At 39.1% G+C, this 22,741-nt stretch overlaps 1 protein-coding gene across 14 annotated transcripts in view; it reads left to right on the forward strand.

Annotated features, from left to right (window-relative positions):
* The window catches only part of DLG2 (discs large MAGUK scaffold protein 2), a 929,335-nt gene that overhangs the window by 389,814 nt on the left and 516,780 nt on the right, over positions 1 to 22,741 (forward strand). For all 14 annotated transcript variants that reach the window (XR_009520377.1, XM_060018173.2, XM_060018175.2 and 11 more), the window contains exons 6-7: positions 7,725 to 7,861; positions 22,536 to 22,680. Coding sequence is in view for 13 of the 14 variants with exons in the window: in XM_060018173.2 (XP_059874156.1) it covers positions 7,725 to 7,861; positions 22,536 to 22,680 (282 nt within the window). In the remaining variant the exon portion in view is untranslated. The remainder of the gene's footprint in view (positions 1 to 7,724; positions 7,862 to 22,535; positions 22,681 to 22,741) is intronic.

Consider the following 22,741-nt stretch of genomic DNA (forward strand, 5'->3'; position numbering starts at 1 on the left):
TTTTTATTAATTTATTTTTTTTAATTAATTTATTTACTGGCTGCACTGGGTCTTCGTTGCTGTGTGCGGGCGTTCTCTAGTTGCAGTGAGCGGGGGCTACTCTTCATTGTGGTGCACGGGCTTCTCATTGTGGTGGCTTCTCTTGTGGAACACGGGTTCTAGGCAGGCAGGCTTCAGTAGTTGTGGCTCACAGGCTCTAGAGCGCAGGGTCAGTAGTTGTGGCGCACGGGCTTTATTGCTTTGCAGTATGTGGGATCTTCCCGGACCACGGCTCGAACCCGTGCCCCCTGCATAGGCAGGCGGATTCTTAACCACTGCGCCATCAGGGAAGTCCCAAGAGAAGATCTTTCTAGGATAGGACAGAAGCATGGTCAAAGCCAGAATAGAAGAAAAGCATTGATGGTAAGGGACTGAATATTCTAGAGGGGGGAAGAAAAGGAATAATGAGTAAAATTCAATGGTGAAGGGGAAGATTTACGTTTAGAAAAGAGGAATGATACTCATTCCTTTGAGAAAGGGTAGGTATAGACATGGAGACTTTTCACAATAAAATAGGCATTGAGTGATGCCTCTTTTTAGGCAAAAAGTATAAGTGGGTTTTCTCTTGTTGTTGTTGTTGTTGTTTTTGTGGTTCGCGGGCCTCTCAGTGTTGTGGCCTCTCCCGTTGCGGGGCACAGGCTCTGGATGCGCAGGCTCAGCGGCCATGGCTCACGGGCCCAGCCGCTCCGCAGCATGTGGGATCTTCCCGGACCGTGGTACGAACCCGTGTCCCCTGCATCGGCAGGCGGACTCTCAACCACTGCGCCACCAGGGAAGCCCCCTAAGTGGGTATTTTGAGGTACATAGTCAGGAGAAAAGCTTGGAACATTGACTGTGGTAAGTGAATTAGGTGATCTGTGAGAGATCCTTAAGCAGGATTGAGCCTGCCTAGCCAGTGCCGAAGGCATTTTGAACAGAACCACCTCTTTCAACTCCAGACTTTGTCGTTTGAACCCAGGGAGAATCCAGAGAGTAAGAACATACAGCTTTGGTCTTTAATCTCATCGGGCACTGTAGATATGATTAATTAATTATTCTCTCAAATTAAAATGAAAGACACATTTTTGGTATTTTTTTAAGCAATGATTTTTTTCTAAAGAAGAGATGTAAAGTAGTCCGTTACCTGTGTAGACCAGACCCGCAGGTGAAGTTTTTGTTTTGTTTGTCAAATGAAATGTATGCACATTCAGCAGTTAGGTTGCCTGTATTTCCTAAAACAAAGCCTGCCAGGCTTCAGGATGGATTCCGTGTTTCCTTTAATAAAATAGGATCGTATAGTCAGAACGTACAGAATACCACTATAGTATTTTTTTTTTTGTAAAGCACTAAACACCCTACCTTGCAGATCCTAGATGAACTGTGACAGAAGCAGTCTGCTTAATAATATTAAAATTGTGGAGGCGCCCCAGAGTGCCCTCCTAGTAAAGTCACATAAAATGAAGTTGAACCATGTTGGTGAATGATTGATTATAAGACATCATGGGGATTCGTTCTTTACACCCATAAAGACTATATGGGTACATTGTAGTCACATGACTCTTTCAGGTACTGGGGTTTTTATTCTAAGCTCCCCACACACAGAATCAGCCCGTTTTCCCAAGACTTCCTCCTTCAGGCCTCCACCTTCCACTGGCACCTGCTCCTCAGGCACCCAGGGGAAAGGGTGAACTGGGATCATTCCTCATGTTCTTTTTTCACAGGAGAAGGAAAAGATTTTGCATGGGAAAAGGTTAAGTTAAAGGCTTTAAACAACGTTCAGACATTCCTTTCCCTACGCCTGCACCTCCTGTGTTAACATGAGGATATACAATCTGGGGATGTGCAGGAGATACGGAAAGAAGAACCCAGCTCTATGCACTAGATGTAATCCTGAAATTGTTTGCACATCAGGTGTGTCAAACAGATCAGTTTTTAATTGTTTGGGAATTAGGTGTTTAAATTCCACTTGCTTTTTTCCTTTGCCAGAGTACTGAAATAGCCACTGATTTTACTTCCTTTTGTGATTTTAATACTTATATTGTTCTGTGTCAGCTTTGTTTATTACTGACACATGTATAGGCAGGTTTAGTATTATTCTCAATAGCCAAACTTTCCACAGTCGATAGTGTTAGGGTCACGATTTTAGGATGAGACCTACCAACTCTTGTCACTGAGTTTATTTTATAATTGATTAGTCAATTTCTTGATCATGGACACATCTTTTCAATATTGTAACCAATTCTCTAAATTGGTCACTTACCAAAAATCAGTGTTCCTTACTCAAATCGTTATAATACTCATTGTATTTGTCTTGTTAGGGGCCGCTCTAGCTTATCTTACTGTAGATACAGGTTTTGAGTGTTCGCTAGGCATTTTTGTCTCAATTTCCAGCACAGGGGAGCTGGGATTTTATGAGCACTGTATGATCTAAGTCAGGGCAGCTGACTCTTTAGTTACTTAGTCTGATGTATTGGTTTTAAAGATGCGTTCTTGGGCTTCCCTGGTGGCGCAGTGGTTGAGAGTCAGGGGACACGGATTTGTGCCCCGGTCCGGCTGGGCCCATGAGCCATGGCCGCTGAGCCTGCGCGTCCGGAGCCTGTGCTCCACAACGGGAGAGGCCACAACAGTGAGAGGCCCGCGTACCGCAAAATAAAATAAAATGAAGATGCGTTCTCTTTTATCAATTCTGACTTAATACTTTATTCAAGATCCGGCCCAAATGCTAAACCTTTTGTTGATTCTCCTCCTGCTCTTCTAAGAAGTCATGATCCCCTCCATACTCACATATCATAGTACCATTACAGAACTTATCCTAGCCTGTTCAGTTATGTCAAGATCTTTAGGTATCTGTTTTCCAAACAACTTGAGAGCTTATCGAAAGCAGAGAATTTTTATTTATCAAGAATCTATCTTTGTAATAACTGTAAATGGAAAGTAACCTTTCAAAATTATATAAAATTTTTAAAAGAAATTTGAAAAATGAATCTATTATGTGCCAATTACTAAAGAACATAGATACGGTTCTTTTGTTTGTTTGTTTTGCGGTGCGCGGGCCTCTCACTGTTGTGGCCTCTTCCGTTGCGGAGCACAGGCTCCGGACGCGCAGGCTCAGCGGCCATGGCTCACGGGCCCAGCCGCTCCATGGCATGTGGAATCTTCCCAGACCGGGGCACGAACCCGCGTCCCCTGCATCGGCAGGCGGACTCTCAACCACTGCGCCACCAGGGAAGCCCCATAGATACGTTTATTCCCTTATTACACATGAGGAGATTGGGACTCCAGTTTACACAGCTAGTAGATGGAAGAATCAGGATACGAAGCTGGCTCTGCTGTTGTACCACTGCCTGCACAGTGGTTGCCATAAACTCTGTATAGACTAAGATGGAGAGGTAACCAGAGTTCAATGAGGAAATGTAACATATACATTTATCAACTCCAACTAACGGCGCTCACTTTTTCAGCTGTTCCTGTCTCTCTAAAGCCACCAGCTTCATATTAAAGGGGAGTCTTTCTCAGAGACAAGTGATTTTCCTTGTCCTCTTCTATTCATATGTTTATCCATTCTTTCATTTAATGCATATTTATGAGGTAACTATGTATCTGCCCTGGTTCTACTGCATAGCATGAAATAGTTAAAAATCCCTGTCGGGCTTCCCTGGTGGCGTAGTGGTTGAGAGTACGCCTGCTGATGCAGGGGACGCGGGTTCGTGCCCCGAACCGGGAGGATCCCACATGCCGCGGAGCGGCTGGGCCCGTGAGCCATGGCCGCTGAGCCTGCGCGTCCGGAGCCTGTGCTCTGCAACGGGAGAGGCCACTACAGTGAGAGGCCCACATACCGCAAAAAAATAAAAATAAAATCCCTGTCATCTGGAGTTTATATTTTCACCAAGGAGATAGGCAATAAAAAATTAAATAAAATACATAGATAATTTATATCGTATATCACAAGGTAATAAGTGCTAAGGGACACTGAAAATAGAGCAGGATAAGGAAGTGGGATGGATTGTTAGGGGACAGTATTAAATAGGGAGGTCAGGGTCAGGGTCCCAGAGAAATTGAAATTTTAACAACAGCCTGAAGGCAGGGTGTTCCAGGCAGCAGAAACAGCTAGAGCAAATGCCCTAAGGTGGGAGTGTGTCTGGCATGTTCTAGAAATATCAAGGCAGTAACTGTGTCTAGAGTGGATTGAAGGAAGGAAGTATGAGCAAATGAGGATAGAGAATGATCCTATAATGTAGACAGACTACCCCTGCTTTCACAGAGCGTGTGCAAGGAAACCAGTACCTCCAAACTGATCATTTGGATTTGGTCTTATGGCTTGGTGGACCTAGACCACATTTGTCTTCATAGAGCAGTCCTCCAAAAAGCCAAGACATCATCTGGATTTAGACCATTGCTTCAGGTCTAAATTAGACCATTGCTTCAGGTCTAAATTAGACCTGTGCTTCAGGTTCAGCCACAGTCACTCATATGAACTCATGGATCATTATTTCTGTACTGTTTCTGGTCAATCCATTTCTTTACATTTATGTTGGCTACAGTTGATAGCAGCTGTTATGCAATGCATGGTATGTACTCAGGAGATTCTTGTTGAATGGGTGGATATATGAGTGAGTGAATGAATGAATAAATGAATGAATGGATGGATGGATGGATGGATGGATGGATAGATAGATAGGGCCAGATTCGATTTTATAACACAGATGGATACTTCCACCTGTAAATAACCTTGTATTCTGGATGTAGACATAAGCTATACGTTTACCTATCATGTTGAATTGAATATATGGAATATGGTTGAATGTTGACCAAATATTGATTAGTTTTAAATGTATCCATGTTCCACCAAAGTAAGAGAAATTAAGGGAAATGTTTAGTTCTGTACCTTTAGAGCCATTCTCTGGCTCTTACTAAAAATACTTTAGCTTAAGCAGTCACCAGTTAAGAAGTGCTTAAGCCTAATCTTAGCGGAAAAAACGTTGTTTCCTTTTTAGCTGATATATTTATGTCTGCGGTATCCACAGTGATTTCATTGTCTTGGTAAAATCTTCAACTTCAAATCTCAACTACATAGTTACTCCCTTTGTTGGACTTAACCTTGTTTATAGTGGTAATTTGTTTCCTTAGCTCTTCTGTAACTCAGACCGGCTGTGGCATGTACTGTTGGCATAGTAGATGTAAATCAGAGTCCCTGAATTTTCTTTAACCTTTTGTCCACAGTTCGGAATGACTTCTGTACTATTGTAAATGCAGTAGATTGATCCTAGCATGTGGCTATGAAACTTTTGTAAATATGTTTCTTAAGCTTTCCTATAATCATATATAAATATGAAGTAACAGTTTTAGAAAACATGAGCTGATATGTATTTTTAATTTCATAGGAAAAGCCAGTTGGGGACGTTTTATCTACCCTTGGTCATCTTTCACTTGGTAAACAAATTCTTTAAATATGAGGGAAACAAATATGTTTATAGATCTATGCAATGTCAAAGCATCAATAAAGAATAATTACCCACTCTAGTAGGAAATTAAATAACACTTATTTTAATTGCCCTATCAATTTAAATCCATTTTCCATTTATTGTTAACAACTAATTTAACAAAAAAATCATTTCCTTTCAGGTATCATTCCAGAGGTGTTACTTTATAATTTACCATGCCATTATTTTTCCATTAACTAATCACTTACGCTATCTTAAGAGCAGCACATAGCCCTACTCAATATTTATTCAATACAAGGATAGTGAAATGGAGTATTTTTAAAGTGTTTTTCATTGTATAAAGTGCCAAAAATTTTTATGATTGTCTTATCATAAAAGAAGTGTGTGGTTTTTTAAAACTAGGCAACTAGGGGTGTGTGTGTGAGGGGGCGTTTAATTTCTTAAGCAAGTTACAGAAATGTTCTGTCTTTAGTTACAGATGTCTTTGACTTCTATCTGTCTTTCTGAGTAATTTGCATGTTAATTATTATCATTTCAAAATACAATGAAAATATATGCTATAAGTATTGTACCGAATGTGTATTCAATTATATTCTGAGAAAGATTTTTTTTGTTCTTATACTTTTAAAGAGTCTATCAGTCATTCTTTTAAAATGGCCTCATAATGATTTTTAATAACTATTCTTGTTATCATTCCATAGTTTAATATAAATAAAAGTTTATGACAATATGTATAGACCCTGAGGATGTTATGCTAAGTCAAATAAGTCAGACCGAGAAAGGCAAATACTGTATAATTTCACTTATATGTGGAAATCTAAAAAACAAAACAAAAGAACAAGCATAAAATGGAAACAGAGTGATAAATACAGAGAACAAGTAAGTCGTTGCCAGAGGAGAGACGGGTGGAGAGGAGAGAAGATATAGGTGAGGAAGATTAAGAAATACAAACTTCCAGTTACAAAATAAATGAGTCAGTGGTTGTGAAATGTGCAATGTGGAGAATATAGTCAATAACCATGTAATATGTTTGTACGGTGACATATTGTAACTAGACTTATCATGGTGATTATTTCGAAATGTGTAGAAATACCTAATCACTGTGTTGTGTAATAGGAACTAACATAGTATTATAGGGCAATTATACTTCAAAAACAAGCTCAGTCACAGAAAAAGAGATCAAATCTGTGATTACCAAGAGGTGGGGGAAGAGGAGAGGGGGAGTTAGATGAAGGCAGTCAAAAGGTACAGACTTCCACTTAGAAGGTAAATAATACGAGGGATATAATATACAACATGAGAAATGTAATTAACACTGCTGTATGTTATACATGAAAGTTAAGAGAGTAAATCCTAAGAGTTCTCATCACAAGGAAAAATTTTTTCTATTTCTTTAATTTTGTATCTATATGACATGATGGATGTTCACTAAACTTACTGTGATAATCATTTCATGATGTATATAAGTCAAATCATCATGCTGTACACCTTAAACTTATACAGTACTGCGTGTCAATTATATCTCAATAAAACTGAAAGAAAAAAATTATAAGCCATAGCATAGTAAAATTCTTCTCTCAAGATGGAAAATTTCCAAAAGACAAAAATTTTTTTTTAAAAAAGGAAATTTTCCATGTTTATAATGATTTCATATTTCACGGTTTGTTACAAACATAATACAAGTATATAATCTATTTGTTTATTCTTTAGACTGTGTGCAGGGATGATTCGTTTGTGTTCATTCTTTATTAACTATAAGTTAATAACAGGAAGTGCCAGGAAGTGTGAAAATATGACAAGGTACCCAGAGAAGGAAACATGAAGGGCAAGCATTGAGCTTCTTTTCCTTATCTTCTCTCTGAAATTATTACACCGATATCCAATGTATCTTCCTCATGGCTCTTATCTCAGAATTTGTGGAATGTTCGAATTGCTGTTCTTTTCATTCTAAAATGTCAGAAATATCTAGGTCTCTACCCAAATGACTGGCAGGACTTCTGTTCTCTATGCTAGAGTAACAACAGCAGCAACGAAGTTAAGCCCATAGACTAAACGTGGGCAGGATTGCACTTGTGTTTTGCCTCATTAGCATTAATCAACAAGCTTTCAAATGTTTAAAGGACACAGTTGATTGAAGTAGAATTTATTGTTATTTATACTGTTGTAATAAATTGAGGATTAATTTTTTTTCGACTGTTGAAATGTGACTAATAGCACTTTCTTAAACAAATACAAGGCTTTTCTTTTTCTGTTTCTTTTCCATAGGTTTAGGCTTCAGTATTGCAGGAGGTGTGGGGAACCAACACATTCCTGGAGACAACAGCATTTATGTAACTAAAATTATAGATGGAGGAGCTGCACAGAAAGATGGAAGGTTGCAAGTAGGAGACAGACTACTAATGGTGAGTGTGACTGAAGCAGAACTATGTGTATATTTATAAAGCTCTTGTTTCCCAGTGTATGACTGTCTTAGTCATTTCAGGCTGCCATAACGAAATACCATAGGTTAGGTGGCTTAAACAACAGAAATTTTATTTTCTCACAATTCTGGAAGCAGGGAAATTTAAGAGCAAAGTTCTGACCCATTCAGTTTCTAGTGAGGTCTCTCTTCTTGGCTTGCAGACAACTGTCTTGCTGCTGCATCCTCACATGGCCTTTCCTCTGGGCTTGTGCTGAGGGAAAGCTCTCTCTCTCTTTCTCTTTTTATAAAGCCATTAGTCCTATCAGATTAGGACTTAAGTCATGTAATTAATAACCTTAATTGCCTCCTAAAGACCCTATCTCCAAATACAGCCATATTTGGAGTTAGAACTTCAACATAAGAATTTGGGGGGGAGGAAGCAGTGACCTTGGGTGGAAATAGAAAAGGGAGAGCAGATTTTGTGGTAAAAGATATCAGAAGTACAGGTATAATTGGAGATGATTTGTTGATATTTTAAAAACAGAAATCTAAATTTTCACCAGTTTTCATAGGCACAGAGATTATGTGTTGCTCTTCCGGTATCTTCCATCTCCTATCAGCCAGAGAGACTGCTAAATCCAGACTGGTAGAGAGATGGGCTTTGCATAGCAAAGTGAAAAACACTATCTGGTTTATTGATCTGTACATTTCTATGCCTGTGTTCTTTGGTTCAACCAGTGTAGACACAGTTCCTGACTTCTAAGAGTTCTGTCACGTGTGCAAATGGATCCCTTCCCCCTCTCCTTTCAGACAGGGTTTCTACTGTTTTATTTGCCAGTTGCTCACATGCTTCAGGAGTCTTGGGCAACGACTGACACCAACATGCAGCCAACCTTTCTGAGCCCTGGAGTTATACGATAAACGAAAGCAAAATGTAGGCAATTATAAGCAGTAAAAAATTGGTGATTGCACCTAAAAACTGTTTCATCTCCATTTACTGTTTTATATTAAATCTACAGGATAATAATCAAATACTGAAAATTAATAGAAGATAGTTGTCAAGTAAGAGAAGTATATCTAGTCGTATCGAGTCATATGTCTCCCTTTGTAAAACAGGATCTTGAATCTTTGTCACAAGGAGCCATTATCTCCAATACTTTCATGAGAAGTGTTTGGGAAGGATCAACCTGTACAATTTCAACAGAATAGTAATTTCTAGGACATGTGCAAGTTTTGCGGGTTGAACCTCAAAGTTCATTGTACCCATGTCCCTGGACTCTAGACAGGTTGTTTGTAGTCGCACTGGCCTAATTTCATAGTTGTCAATGATTTTTGTATTGAATTATCTGGATAAGAGCTTTACAATCATCTTGATAACTAACATTTATTTGGCATTTACTGTGCTCCATGTATTTTTTTAAATGTTTTTCTGTAATGTAGTATGTATTTCTCACAACAGCCTCTTTTATATAAGCAAGGGGAAACTGAGGTATAGAGAGAGGTGTACTAACTTGGCCATGGTCATATAGTTAACAATGGACAGAATTGGATTTCAAATGCTTGTAACCACCAAACATGGTCTTTGCATTTGTTTCCTAAAATCTGTCAGTCAGTTCTTTCCTTCCTTCCTTTAGTTATCATTCAGTCATCATTTAGTCATCATTCAGTTATCATTCATTAATTCCTTTATTTAACAAGTAATATATTGAGCACCTACCATGTCCCAGGCAATAGGCACTTCTCAGGAAGGAACTCTGTCAGCAGAAAAAGTATGGTCAAACTGAATGGGCAAAAAATGTGGCATTAATGACTTTAGTCAAAGTTGCAACTAAGAGTTTTTGGCTTCTTTACTACTTGAAGTCACTACAATTTTATTTTTATTTTTTAAACCATTTTATTGAGGTATGACTGACCTGTAAAAAGCTGTACATATTTAATATATACAACTCCATGACTTTGGGGATAAGTACATACCCATGAAACCATCACCACCATCGAGGCTATAAAGTTATCCATCACTTCCCAAAGTTTCCTCTCACTATCATTATTATCATTATTATTTTGTGTGTGTATGGGGTAAGAACACTTAACATAAGATCTACCTTCTTAGCAAATTTTAAGTATACATTACAGTGTTGTTAGCTGTAGGCACTAGGCTGTATAGTAGAACTACCATTTTCATTCTCAGGACATTCTGAATTTTGTTTGCTTGTTTTTGCCTTTGACGTGAATGTTGGTTCTTTTTTTTAAAAAAAACTTAAAGCTCTTTTGTGTGTTTTTTTAATTTTATTTATTTATTTTTGGCTGCATTGGGTGTTCATTGCTGTGCACAGGCTTTCTCTAGTTGTGGCGAGTGGGGGGCTACTCTTCATTGCACTGAACTGGCTTCTCTTTTTGTGGAGCACAGGCTCTAGGTGTGCAGGCTTCAGTAGTTGTGGCACATGGGCTCAGTAGTTGTGGCTTGAGAGCTCTAGAGAGCTGGCTCAGTAGTTGTGGCGCACGGGCTTAGTTGCTCCGTGGCATGTGGGATCTTCCCAGACCAGGGCTCGAACCCATGTCCCCTGCATTGGCAGGCAGACACTTGATCACTGCGCCACCAGGGAAGTCCTAAAAGTTGGTTCTTATGATGTTGTGTCTTCTGAAACAGAAAAGTGTTATTGGGATATGAGACAACTTCTCTCTAACAACTTCTCTCAAGAAGACAAACTTTATAGTTTGTGGACTTAGGGATAAAATAAACTGTGATATCCATTTTCTACATAGTGCTAAATTGAAAAATGAAGAGGACAGTTTCATTCTAAAGTAGTGCATCATAGCGACTGATTTGACCTTTGGCTCATTGTTCTGTAAGAGTTTGGATGTAGACAGCTCTTCTGGACTGCTTCTGTTATTTCTTCAACTGCTGCTATTATCATATCATGCTAGATGTCATGTGCTGATTTCTTGAAGTTCTGTTTAAATTTTTAGCGTTATATTCAAATTCTTAAAAAAACCCTCAAAGTCTAAATAATTCTGTCAAAGGATTTTCCAGGCACCGTGCTACTTTTCCATTATCATTTTCTTGATATTCATTGTAGACAAAATGATTTCAAAAATAGCTGTGACATAATCCTTAACATAATCCTTAATCCTCCTTTGAGTTTTAAAGCATAGTTTAAAAAAAAAATGAAGCTTCAACAACCATAGGTCTCTCTCCTCTTACGTAAGGAAAACATAATTAGTACTTTCAAGGCAACTGCCAAGCTGAATCTGGAAATGAAAGAAAATGGTTCATTTTATAAAATTCTGAAAGAAAAATGAGCCTGAGGGAAAGCATAAATTAAAAATCCCAGAAGCCACCCCAAAAGGTCAATTATCTTGCTTCAACCAAAAATATTTATTAATGCTCTCCTCCTGTCATTCCTTTCCACCTCCTCTTCCCTTTACTACCCTACATTCATGTCTTCTTCATCTTTCTCCTCTTCTACTCTCCTCCCCCAAAGGAAGTATGAATAATTTAGATTCTGTGATTTACCAGCTGTACCACACTCTATTTTTCTATAAATAGGTTTTTTCTAAAACAATTTGTACCACTCCCTTCGCTCACTTCTTAGGAAAAATTCCTCCATATGTTATTCATTCATAGTTCTGTAAGTAAGTTGATCGAGAATAAAATTCCATTAATTTCTTTAGACTTTTGTGTATAGATCACCATAATTCAGGAAGTCTCCCAGCATCTACCCTGCAGTGAGAGCACAATCTTTTTTTTTTTTTGGGGGGGGGCTGGGTGGGAGTGGGGTTGGGGATCTTTAGTAATAAACCTTTCAGTTTCTCAACTGAACTAACTTTAATGTTGGACACCATCTGAATCATACCATATATACTGGGTACTTTTTTTTCCCTAAATACTTCTTATATATCAGAATTGAAAAGTATCTATCTTAGATATTATCTTATTCCAACTCTCATTTAGTACATCAGAATCCCACAGAAAAGCAACCAAGTGAAATAGCCCCTCACCTCTGCTAGAACTCTCTAAGGATGGAGAACGGAATGCCTCGTCGAAGCTATCCATTAGATACTAACCATCAGTAAAAATGTTTTCCTTAAAATTATATCAAAATATACTTCCCTATACAGCTCTCCCTTTAGTAAAGGTCTCTCCCTTTAGTAAAGCTCTCTCCGTTGGAAACACAATGATGAATATGAATTCCTCTTCCACATTTGTTTAAAAAGCTATGTCTTGCCAGTTCTCCAGTTCTCAGTCTTTTAAGATGTTTCACATTTTTCCTCTCACTCTTGCACCAAATTTTATCATACATCCATTTATCCTCTGAAAATAGATTACCCTTTTAACAAAACTTCTTTTGATTTTTTAACATGTTATTCCCCAACTTAAAAGAAAAAAAAAAAAACAGGCTATATTATTGCATCTGACCTTTACATTTATTCTACTGTAAGAAAACATTATCCTGCCTAAAACCTTTGCGATAACCCCCTTAGTGTTTCAAATAAGATGACTTTAATGTCAGACCTCTCTGATGTTTCATGGGTCACCCAGATGCATGGTATATGTTCTCTTTATCAAAATAACAATTTTTTAAATTTCCCCTGCTACTGGCACTTCTTATCATTCACTAGAATTTTGTTTGTTTTGTTTTGTTTTTTATTTTTTCAAATGACAGTGACATCTGATTTTAATGGATTGTACCAGTAGCTTAGTGTTGCAATCTCAGACTGAATAGATTCTCTCTTGGCCTTGAACTTCATGGAACAGATGGTCAGAGGTTAACAGTATTGATAATTTTCTAATTCTTTCATATATTTTTACACACTCATTTTTATTAAGCCCTACCATGGTGATACATAGAGCCACATATATTACAGAAATGTGATCTTCTTCATCTTTTTTCTACACGATACCAGAAACTTTGAATCTAGGGTCATCTAATTGTCTTCTCTAAAGGGACAACATGAACTGTTAATTGGCAAAGGCCCTGTCGCATTGTGATTTAAAGTTTATAATCTTAGTCTCTTTTTTCCATAACCTTTGCTTGACGTTTGAAGAAAAAATTGTCAGTGAGAGACCTTTTACATCTTTTAAAGAAAATAAGTCTGTATGTTTTCTTTGCTTAAAGGGAAGCTGAAGACAAGAGGAAAGGTAAATGAGGCATTGAAATAATATGGAAAGACAGTGGACTCAGAGATAGGATATCTGGATTCAAGTCCCAGGCAGCCAGCATTAACTCTACTTAACTGACCTTGGGCAAGTCATGTTCATCTTTGGTCTTTTGCTATGTCCTCAATACCATGACAGCATTGCCTTAGATCAGTGTTTCCCAAGTGTGTTTTAAAATATTAGTCTCATGTCTGTGTCACGTGAAAAGACTCTACAGTCAAATTGAAATTCTACAACCTGTATCTCACCTCTTTTGTAGATTCTCAACAAACTTTAGCATATATAAGGGTCTATGAAGTCCTCCAGTCAAGGAACTAATTTAACTTTGGTACCCTAACTTTCAAATATATTTTACTGTGGAACTTTTTTTCTTAAGTAATGTTTATGAAATACCTAGAACTAGTGTTCGCTGGAGTCACTCTGGGATATGCTATGTGTGAGCATCTCCTATTTTTCTTCCAGAATGTGCATCCTATGGTAAGGACATTAGATAGATTTGGGGAAGATGAGTAGAAACAAGATAATTTTCTGAATGAGTATTAGTTGTGAGGACCCACTATCACCTTGTTTCATCCAAATATCAATAAGAAAATCACCTTGAAGACCACGCAAATATGTAGGAGTTATCTGAATAATGAAGAGGATTTTAAAACACTTTCATTGTTTAGGCCAACCTTAAATAAGAACCAAAAGCTATAACTGTCCCTGCACATGGCTCTTTCCTACCACCAACACACTGCTTCCTCCTGAAGAAGATCTTTCACCCACAGCACCTCCTCACTCCAACACTTGAGAGATGGATAGGGCAGTCATTACTGCTATTCTTATTTTCCGGAAGAGAAAGTTAGAACTCAAAGATGCAAACACTTTTCCAATATTACATAACTAATAAATTGTGAGATTGGATTCAGACCTAGACATCAATTTTCTAAAGCCACATTCCTTTCAGCTGTGTACTCAACCCCCCTGGTTCTCGATCTTGGTTACACATTTGAATCTCATGGTAAGTTCTTGAACGCTATGGATGCCCAGGCCTCAATCAACCCTGAACAATCAATTCAGAATCTCTGGAGTAGGAGCCATGCCTCGTTTTCATTTTTTTTTTTTTTAAGTTTTCCAAACAATTCTAACGTGCAGCCAGGTTAAGAACCATAATTCTACCTTGACCTAATCACATCCTACCCCACTCTGCTGCCGCTCCACTGCTTCTCCTGAGGGTGACTTCTGAGGTAATGCTCATTCCATCAAGCTGGTATAGCATCATTTAGCAATTTCCAGTCATGGGCTAAAAGGCATTAGAAATAGTTCACCCTTCAGACTCTGTCTCCAGTAGTTAGATTACCTTCTGAAACACCAGGGGGAAAAAATTTTGGATAATTATTTCTTGAACTCCCTTTTAATTTGTCTCAGATACAATAAAATTACAATATAATGCAAATGCAATGATATATTTTATTTAAGGGTTTAAGGGCTTTATTTATAAAGGGATTTTATATAAAGGGTTGAAGACTTCCATTATATTGTTTATTTATTTTGCTTGTATTCAGTTTAATACCCCTGTTTATAGAACTTACTCTATAGTCATCATATATCGGTACCTAGTATAAAGCGGTGGTTTTAAAATTCTTTAACAGCACACCCCATCAGTAAAACACAAAAAGTTGTCTTTTTTTTTTTTTTAACATCTTTATTGGGGTATAATTGCTTTACAATGGTGTGTTAGTTTCTGCCTTATAACAAAGTGAATCAGTTATACATATACATATGTTCCCATATGTCTTCCCTCTTGCGTCTCCCTCCCTCCCACCCTCCCTATCCCACCCCTCCAGGCTGTCACAAAGCACCGAGCCAATATCCCTGTGCCATGCGGCTGCTTCCCACTAGCTATCTACCTTACTACGTTTGTTAGTGTGTATGTGTCCATGACTGTCTTTAATATATGTATATCTCTCTACTTTAGATTGCATTCATATATTGTTATGGTAATATATACATTTTATTTTAAACCATACACAAGAAATGGAAAGATGAAGATCGATGTGATAAATATTAATGGAAGTTCAAATATTTCTTCCTGTACCCAGCTGATTGCCCTGGGGTTCCTATCATACGGTCCATTTGGTGACCACTGCTATAGAGGAAGCTGGAGTCAATCAAGACGTCAGTGGCACTTGCTCTCTCTCTCTCTCTCTCTCTCTCTCTCTCTCTCTCTCTCTCTCTCTCTCTCTATGCAATTGAAGGTGAAGAAATGCATTAATGGGACTTCCCTGATGGCGCAGTGGTTGGGAGTCCGCCTGCCGATGCAGGGGACATGGGTTCGTGCCCTGGTCTGGGAGGATCCCACGTGCCGCGGAGCGGCTGGGCCCGTGGGCCATGGCCACTGGGCCTGCGCGTCCGGAGCCTGTGCTCCGCGACGGGAGGGGCCGCAGCGGTGATAGGCCGGCGTACCGCAAAAAAAAAAAAAGAATCCATCTGCCAATGCAGGGGACATGGGTTCCAACCCTGGTCCTTGAAGGTCCCACATGCCGCGGAGCAACTAAACCCGTGCACCACAACTACTGAGCCTGCCCTCTAGAGCCCACGAGCCACAACTACTGAGCTCGTGTGCCACAACTACTGAAGCCCGCTCACCTAGAGCCCATGCTCTGCAACCAAGAGAAGCCACCGCAATGAGTAGCCCATGTACCGCAATGAAGAGTAGCCCCTGCTCGCCGCAACTAGAGAAAGCCCACACGTAGCAACGAAGACCCAACGCAGCCAAAGATAAATTAATAAATTAATTAATTTTAAAAAATAAATGCTACATAAATAGTTTTAAAAAAAAGAAATGCATTAATGATTAATGGAGGAGGAAGAAATTTGCCCTGTTGGAGCTCTGATTATGTCCCTTATAAGCTGATGTGAGCCGGTGTTCACATTTTGTACCAGCCTTTCATTCTTCTATCCCATGCCTGACACGGAGTGAGTGTCCAGTAAATGTGTATTGTTGGTTGAATGACCTTCATTCCTTATCCTTTCCTCTCTGACTCAACACAACTGTAAAATAGAAGCTCAACACAAATGTCTCATTCTTCGTATAACATAGGGAATTTTGGTTGCTTTTCCTTTGATATGCCACATTGGTTTTTGTTTGTTGGTTTGTTTGTTTTGCGGTACGCGGGCCTCTCACTCTTGCGGCCTCTCCCGTTGTGGAGCACAGGCTCCGGACACGCAGGCCCAGCGGCCATGGTTCACGGGCCCAGCCGCTCTGTGGCACATGGGATCCTCCCGGACCGGGGCACGAACCCGCGTCCCCTGCACCGGCAGGCGGACTCCCAACCACTGCGTCACCAGGGAAGTCCCCACATTGTTTTTTTTAACTTATTTAGCGGATTGTTTCAACATTTGTTAAGTGCCTACTGTTTACCCTGTGTCAGCTGGGGGAATACAAAGATGAAAACATCTAATCATGGCCCTTGAGAAGGTCACCCTTTGAGATGGAAAGAGGCACTGCAGAAGTAAGTGTTGTACGAGATCAGTTTCACAGGAAGAACCTATTTCCAGCATTAGGATCAGCAAAAGCACTATGTCTGATTTTGATGTTTGATCGTTATTCGTACGCTGCTGTATGTTATACAGTGTCTTTTCAGGTTCATGGTATCATTTCTTTCTCATAAACACAAGTAAATCAACAAATAAATCAATAGTATCCCCATTTTACATATAAGAAAATTAAAACTCAGTAAATATGTTAACTGGTCAAAATTCATAAAACTAGAAGTTGATAGCAGATCTGAGTCTACTTTCAAAATTACTCTCATTGTAAAAATTACTCTCAGGTGGCCTTCATTTCTAAAAACACCTAGGTTTAAAATATGGCTGTTGGGCTTCCCTGGTGGCGCAGTGGTTGAGAGTCTGCCTGCCGATGCAGGGGACGCGGGTTTGTGCCCCGGTCCGGGAAGATCCCACATGCCGCGGAGCAGCTGGGCCCGTGAGCCATGGCCGCTGAGCCTGCGCGTCCGGAGCCTGTGCTCCGCAACGGGAGAGGCCACAACAGTGAGAGGCCCGCATACCACAAAAAAAAAAAAAAAAATATATATATATATATATATATATATATATATAATATGGCTATTATTTCTCATAAATTTAAGTAAAGTCACTGGGCATGAAAAATCAACTTCCTTCTTTCCTATTCCAATTTTCCATTACTCGTGAGGTCTTGCTATGTGTGTCTCATAAAGAGGTCACCACACTTAGTTTCTGTTCTCCCTTACTTAAGGTTTTTGTTCCTTTTCATTTGAAAAATAGAGTTAATTTTGTTCTAACCATAACTAATTTTGTTCTAACCATAATTAACCATAGTTAATTTTGTTCTAACCATCTCATTGCTGAAAAGATGAAAAATAAGAAAATATTTATTATTCAGAGATAACCATTATTAACGTTTCTCATGTATTCATAGTTATTTGTAAAACAAATTTTATTATAGCAGCTCATTGCAATGGACTGCAGAGATTTCAGTCTTTGGTTCATGCATATTTCTTTTCATACCATTGACGTTACTACATTAGATTGGCCCCCTTTTTAAGTTATTTTACAATATGGTGATCATCTACTTTGTCTTCTCTTTTAAAGTTAACTTTGGAGTTTGTGATGTTTCTTTCCAGTGTTTCTAGAGTCTCACATTTCCTTGTACTATGTCTTAGTACAATTTTTATGTCCCTGATACCTCCCAGTTTGTCTCACTACATTGCTATTCCTGAATGAATATGGAAAGGTCAGTATGTTGCCATCTGTACATTGCTCATTTCTCCTTATCACACCCTCTCATGCCCGCACACCTCCCACCTTTGTACCATCACATATGTATTTGCTAACACTTATTTGAATTCCCACCACACTTGCCATGTTCCCTTCTTGCAAGTCTCCTGGCACCTCTTTCTTCAACTGGTTTGCCCTCTTCTGTCGGCATCATGCTCCAATTCAGTGCTCCCTCTTCCATTCGAGACAATGAGTCATCTCACCTCCAACCTCTCTCTCTTGGCCTCAGTCCTCTGTCCTATTGAAATACATGGCCAGGCTGCACACATGTCCCCCTCTCTGTGTAGCACACCCCACAGAAACACTTCATTCAAATGCACATGATTTTTTTTTCTGAAACCAGGCCAGTTGCTCAGTGTTCACCATTATAGGCAGATACTTGATGCAAAAGAAAAAAGGAAAAGGAAAAGACAATGGAAAACAATGACAAGAGCAACCAGCCAATCAGTATAATGTCCCTTCTCTCTGTGTACAATCAGCTCCAGCTGTAGGCCCTTTATCTTGAGAGTTCAGAGGATAATGCACACATATAATTACCCCAAATAAACCCACTTTCGTGAAAAACATTTTGAAGACTTCAGCACAAAAGAGCACTTTTGGGTCCAGATCCTATACTATTCTGAATTTTTAAAAAGACCACACAGAAGCCTCATCAACAGTTCTCTAATTAAACTCATCAGTTCACAGATGTTTACAGGAAAATGCTCAGCGAAAATTTTCACCAAGAATTCCTGTTTCCTGAGAAGAGAGATGGATGATGACAATAGTAATAGTAACAAGAGCTCACGTTAATTAGTAATGAGCCTGCCACTTTACATAGGTCAATACATTTAAATCAATAACCCTTTTGAGGCAGTGATTATTCTCATACCTATTTTACAGAAGCCAAAACTGAGGCTAAGTAGGATAAATAAGTTTCCCAAAGTCACACAGCTAGGTAGTGCCAGGAACAGGATGAGTCCTGGTTTGCATGACTCAAAAGCATGTGCTCTTAATCACTACATATTGCTGCCACCACCTCTTCCATGACGAAAATCAGTGTAAATTTTCCAACATTTCATAGTCACCAAACAAAAACTGACTGAACTACCACTATTTTAAATGACTAATATTTTCCCCAATATCCTCTCTTTCCTCACTCCTCACCTCCAACTTTTCCTCAGCTTCTGTTTTCTGCTCTAAAGATTTTCCTGGTGGTCTGAGAGTCTGTTAAGGCAGTCATTCTCAGAAAACACACTTAAAGATAACATCTTCGGGCTTCCCTGGTGGCGCAGTGGTTCAGAGTCCGCCTGCCGATGCAGGGGACACGGGTTCGTGCCCCGGTCTGGGAAGATCCCACGTGCCGCGGAGCGGCTGGGCCCGTGAGCCATGGCCGCTGAGCCTGCGCGTCCGGAGCCTGTTGCTCCGCAACGGGAGAGGCCACAACAGTGAGAGGCCCGCGCACCGCAAAAAAAAAAAAAAAAAGTTAACATCTTCTAGACTGTTTCAAGGCCCAACTTAAAAATGGAAAAAGTGCAGTTGAATATACACTGGCCACATCTCTTTTTCACTGATAATCTAATGAGCTGTGTGCTTTCTGTACCCTGGAGAGAGAGACAATGAGCCCTGTCAGAAACAGAGCTTTTGTGCCACGTGTAGTCTAATCCAGTTGTTTTCTAGCCTTTAGGGTCTTTATATGTTGGCTTCTGATCCTCACTGTTTATGCCAACAAATACCTCCTCTCTTCTCTTTTTTCAATATAGATGTTTCTGGGGTGCATGGTCACAATATTCAGAGCCACCTTAGGCAACCATTGTTTAAGAGAAAACGCCCACTTCCATACACATTTTAAACCATTGTATATGAGCATTATTTGTAAATATTCATTATCTAGGTACAAGTGGTACCGCCCTTAAAAAAGTGATTAATCGGGCTTCCCTGGTGGCGCAGTGGTTGAGAGTCCGCCTGCCGATGCAGGGGACGCGGGTCGGTGCCCCGGTCCGGGAAGATCCCACATGCCGCGGAGCAGCTGGGCACGTGAGCCATGGCCGCTGAGCCTGCGCGTCCGGAGCCTGTGCTCCGCAACGGGAGGGGCCGCAACAGTGAGGGGCCTGCGTACCGCAAAAAAAAAAAAAAAAAAAAAGTGATTAATCAAATATACAAGGAGGTTTTGAAGAAACATATATATATCAAACTACTTTCCATTTTACTTATTTATTTTTTGACTTTGTTAGTGTATTTGGCTGATGCAATATATTGTCACCACTGGATTAAGTGAGAAGGGTAATGATTACTCAGGCTTTTATAACACTTAGGAATTCACATTACTTCTATATGTAAACTTGGAAAGAGACTCTTCTCCTAAAGGGAGAAAGAATAGGTGATGTAAGCCCTAGGTTTCAGTGAACCAACACTCAAGGGCCGTCTCATTTTCATCTTTTCAGGAGGACGGTGATCCAACTGATGGCTTTGCCACTTGGGGTCTGTGTGACCTATTTGTTGCAAGTTAACTGCTTCAAATGTCAGTTTTTCTCACCGGTAAAATGGGCCTAATTATTCATGTCTACCTCATGGAGCTATAACCAGGACCAATTATATGACTTATGTCAAAATATATACATAGTACTTCCAAGATATATGACATATAAGTGTTAAATAAATGTTAACTCATTATTATTACTGTCATTTTTGTTATTTCTCCGTCTATAACTAAAGGCTGCCATCATCAACTGTGTTCCCCATGCCTGTAGTCCCTCTACATTCCCATTCTGTATGGGTCTATTTTTCTATCCATTCATTCTATAAACAGCCAAGTTCTATTAGAATGTGAGTCTCATGGGAGCAGGCACTGTGTCCATCTGGAGGAAGCAGTATAGATGAGTGGTTAAGAGCATGATCTCTGGAGCCAAACTGCTTGGCTTTGAATTCTGCCTCTACTACAAATTTGATCAATGACTTTGGGCTAGTTTCTTAACCTCTCGGAGGCATGCTTTTCTCATCTGTAAAATGAAAGTGATTATAATAGCCAGCACATAGGTTATTGTGGGGCTTTATCGTGTTAATATACGTAAAATAATTTAGAGTAGTGCCTGACATGTAATAGGGCTGTATGTGTCTGCTATGATTATGATTATCATTCTTATTTTTTATCACTATATCTCTAACATGTAGAACAGTGGCTGACACATAATAGGTATGCAATAAATATTTGATCAATGGACAAACAAGTGCTAGACATTGGAAATACAAAAGATTTACAAGAATGTCACTTGTCTAGAAGAGAACTGTAGGAACCAGTAGAGAGGCTTACAGCTTACTGGAGAGCTCACGGTCAGCAGTCAGGTTCAGTTCCCTCCTGTTCCAGGGTCCCTAACCTGGGCTACACCACCAAAGGATTAACTGACACATGGAATTTATATAGCAACATGAAGCAAAAATAAAAAGCAATGCTACGAGGTATTGAATGACTAAAGTGCTGATTCGATAGTACAGAGAATATGTAGGAATCCAATCTATTTTATTTATTTACATTTATATTACATTTATTTGAATTCCACATCATTTCAGCAGGAACCAACTAAAGAATTGCTTCATAAAAAAAACAGGAGCCAAATAAGGATAACCTAGGTGTGCAAAATATTTCCTAAATATTTGAAAACCATTTAAGAGAAGTGTTGCAAAGACCCACTGTAAGCCACTGCCATGAAGTAGTAATTGCTCAGGTATCACAGGCTTTTCTGTCCAATAACAGAAGAGGAGTTGCTGTTAAAGCCGATAGCATTAAGGTACTCTTGAACTTGTTCACCTGAAAAGTTCTGTGTTCCAACATTAGCACTCTTTCCTTAGAAAATAGACTCATGTTAAATGACATTTTGATGCGAACAGTTTTTAAAGTGAGGAAAGCCAAGTTTGGTGAAGCTGTGGGAAATGGGGGCTCTCGTATAATTGTGGTCTAAGAGTAAACTGGTTCATGTTTCCAAAGGGCACTTTGGACATAGGTATCAGAGCCCTTATAATATTCATATACTTTGTCCAGTGTTCGTTTGTATGAGTTATCCTGAAGAAGTCATCAAAGTGGTGTACAAATATAGAAAAAAGTTTATTGCAACATCATTTATAATAGAATAAAATTAGAACCAACATCAACATGCTTTAGTAAGAGATTAGTTAAATCATTATGTTATAGCCATGCAGCACAGTGCTTTGTAGGAAACAAAACTCATATTGTTGAAGTACATTCATGTTAGAGGCAAATGTTCACTCGAAGTTAAAAAGCAGGTTCTAAAACAGTGTGTGTAATATGGTCACAGTCGTCTAAAGAAATATATCCATATAGGGAGATTAGGGATAATATTTATTTTCTTCTGTTGTTTTTGTTTGTTTTCTTCAATGGATGTGTATTACTTCTGTAATCACAATCACTATAGCATAAGAAGGACATTTGACCCCTTTGTTCCTTTTTCCACAAAGAGTATTCCGATTTCTATTATAAAATATCGTTTCCTCTTAGAAAAAGGCAGAAGCAACCTTGTTTTTTAGCATCAACAACTGTACCTTATCTGCTTTGGCTAATGCCTTTAATCTATCTGTTCTGTCAAAGTGTGATATAGATACTGGACTGTAATGATTGCAATTTAATCTTTACATAAGTCATAATTTTGTGTATCTTCTTGCCTGAATAGTTCTCTTCACCTGCATAGATTTGGCTCTAATAATGAATGTTTTCCCCTTTCAGGTAAACAATTACAGTTTAGAAGAAGTAACACATGAAGAGGCGGTAGCAATATTGAAGAACACATCAGATGTAGTTTATCTAAAAGTTGGCAAAGCCACCACCATTTATATGACTGATCCTTACGGCCCACCTGATATTACTCACTGTAAGTACCACGCTCAGTGTCATCTTTGAACAGCACGCCAGGTTTGCAAAATCGGAATTCT

The sequence above is a fragment of the Delphinus delphis genome, chromosome 8, assembly GCF_949987515.2.
Source record: "Delphinus delphis chromosome 8, mDelDel1.2, whole genome shotgun sequence".
Lineage (NCBI taxonomy): Eukaryota > Metazoa > Chordata > Mammalia > Artiodactyla > Delphinidae > Delphinus > Delphinus delphis.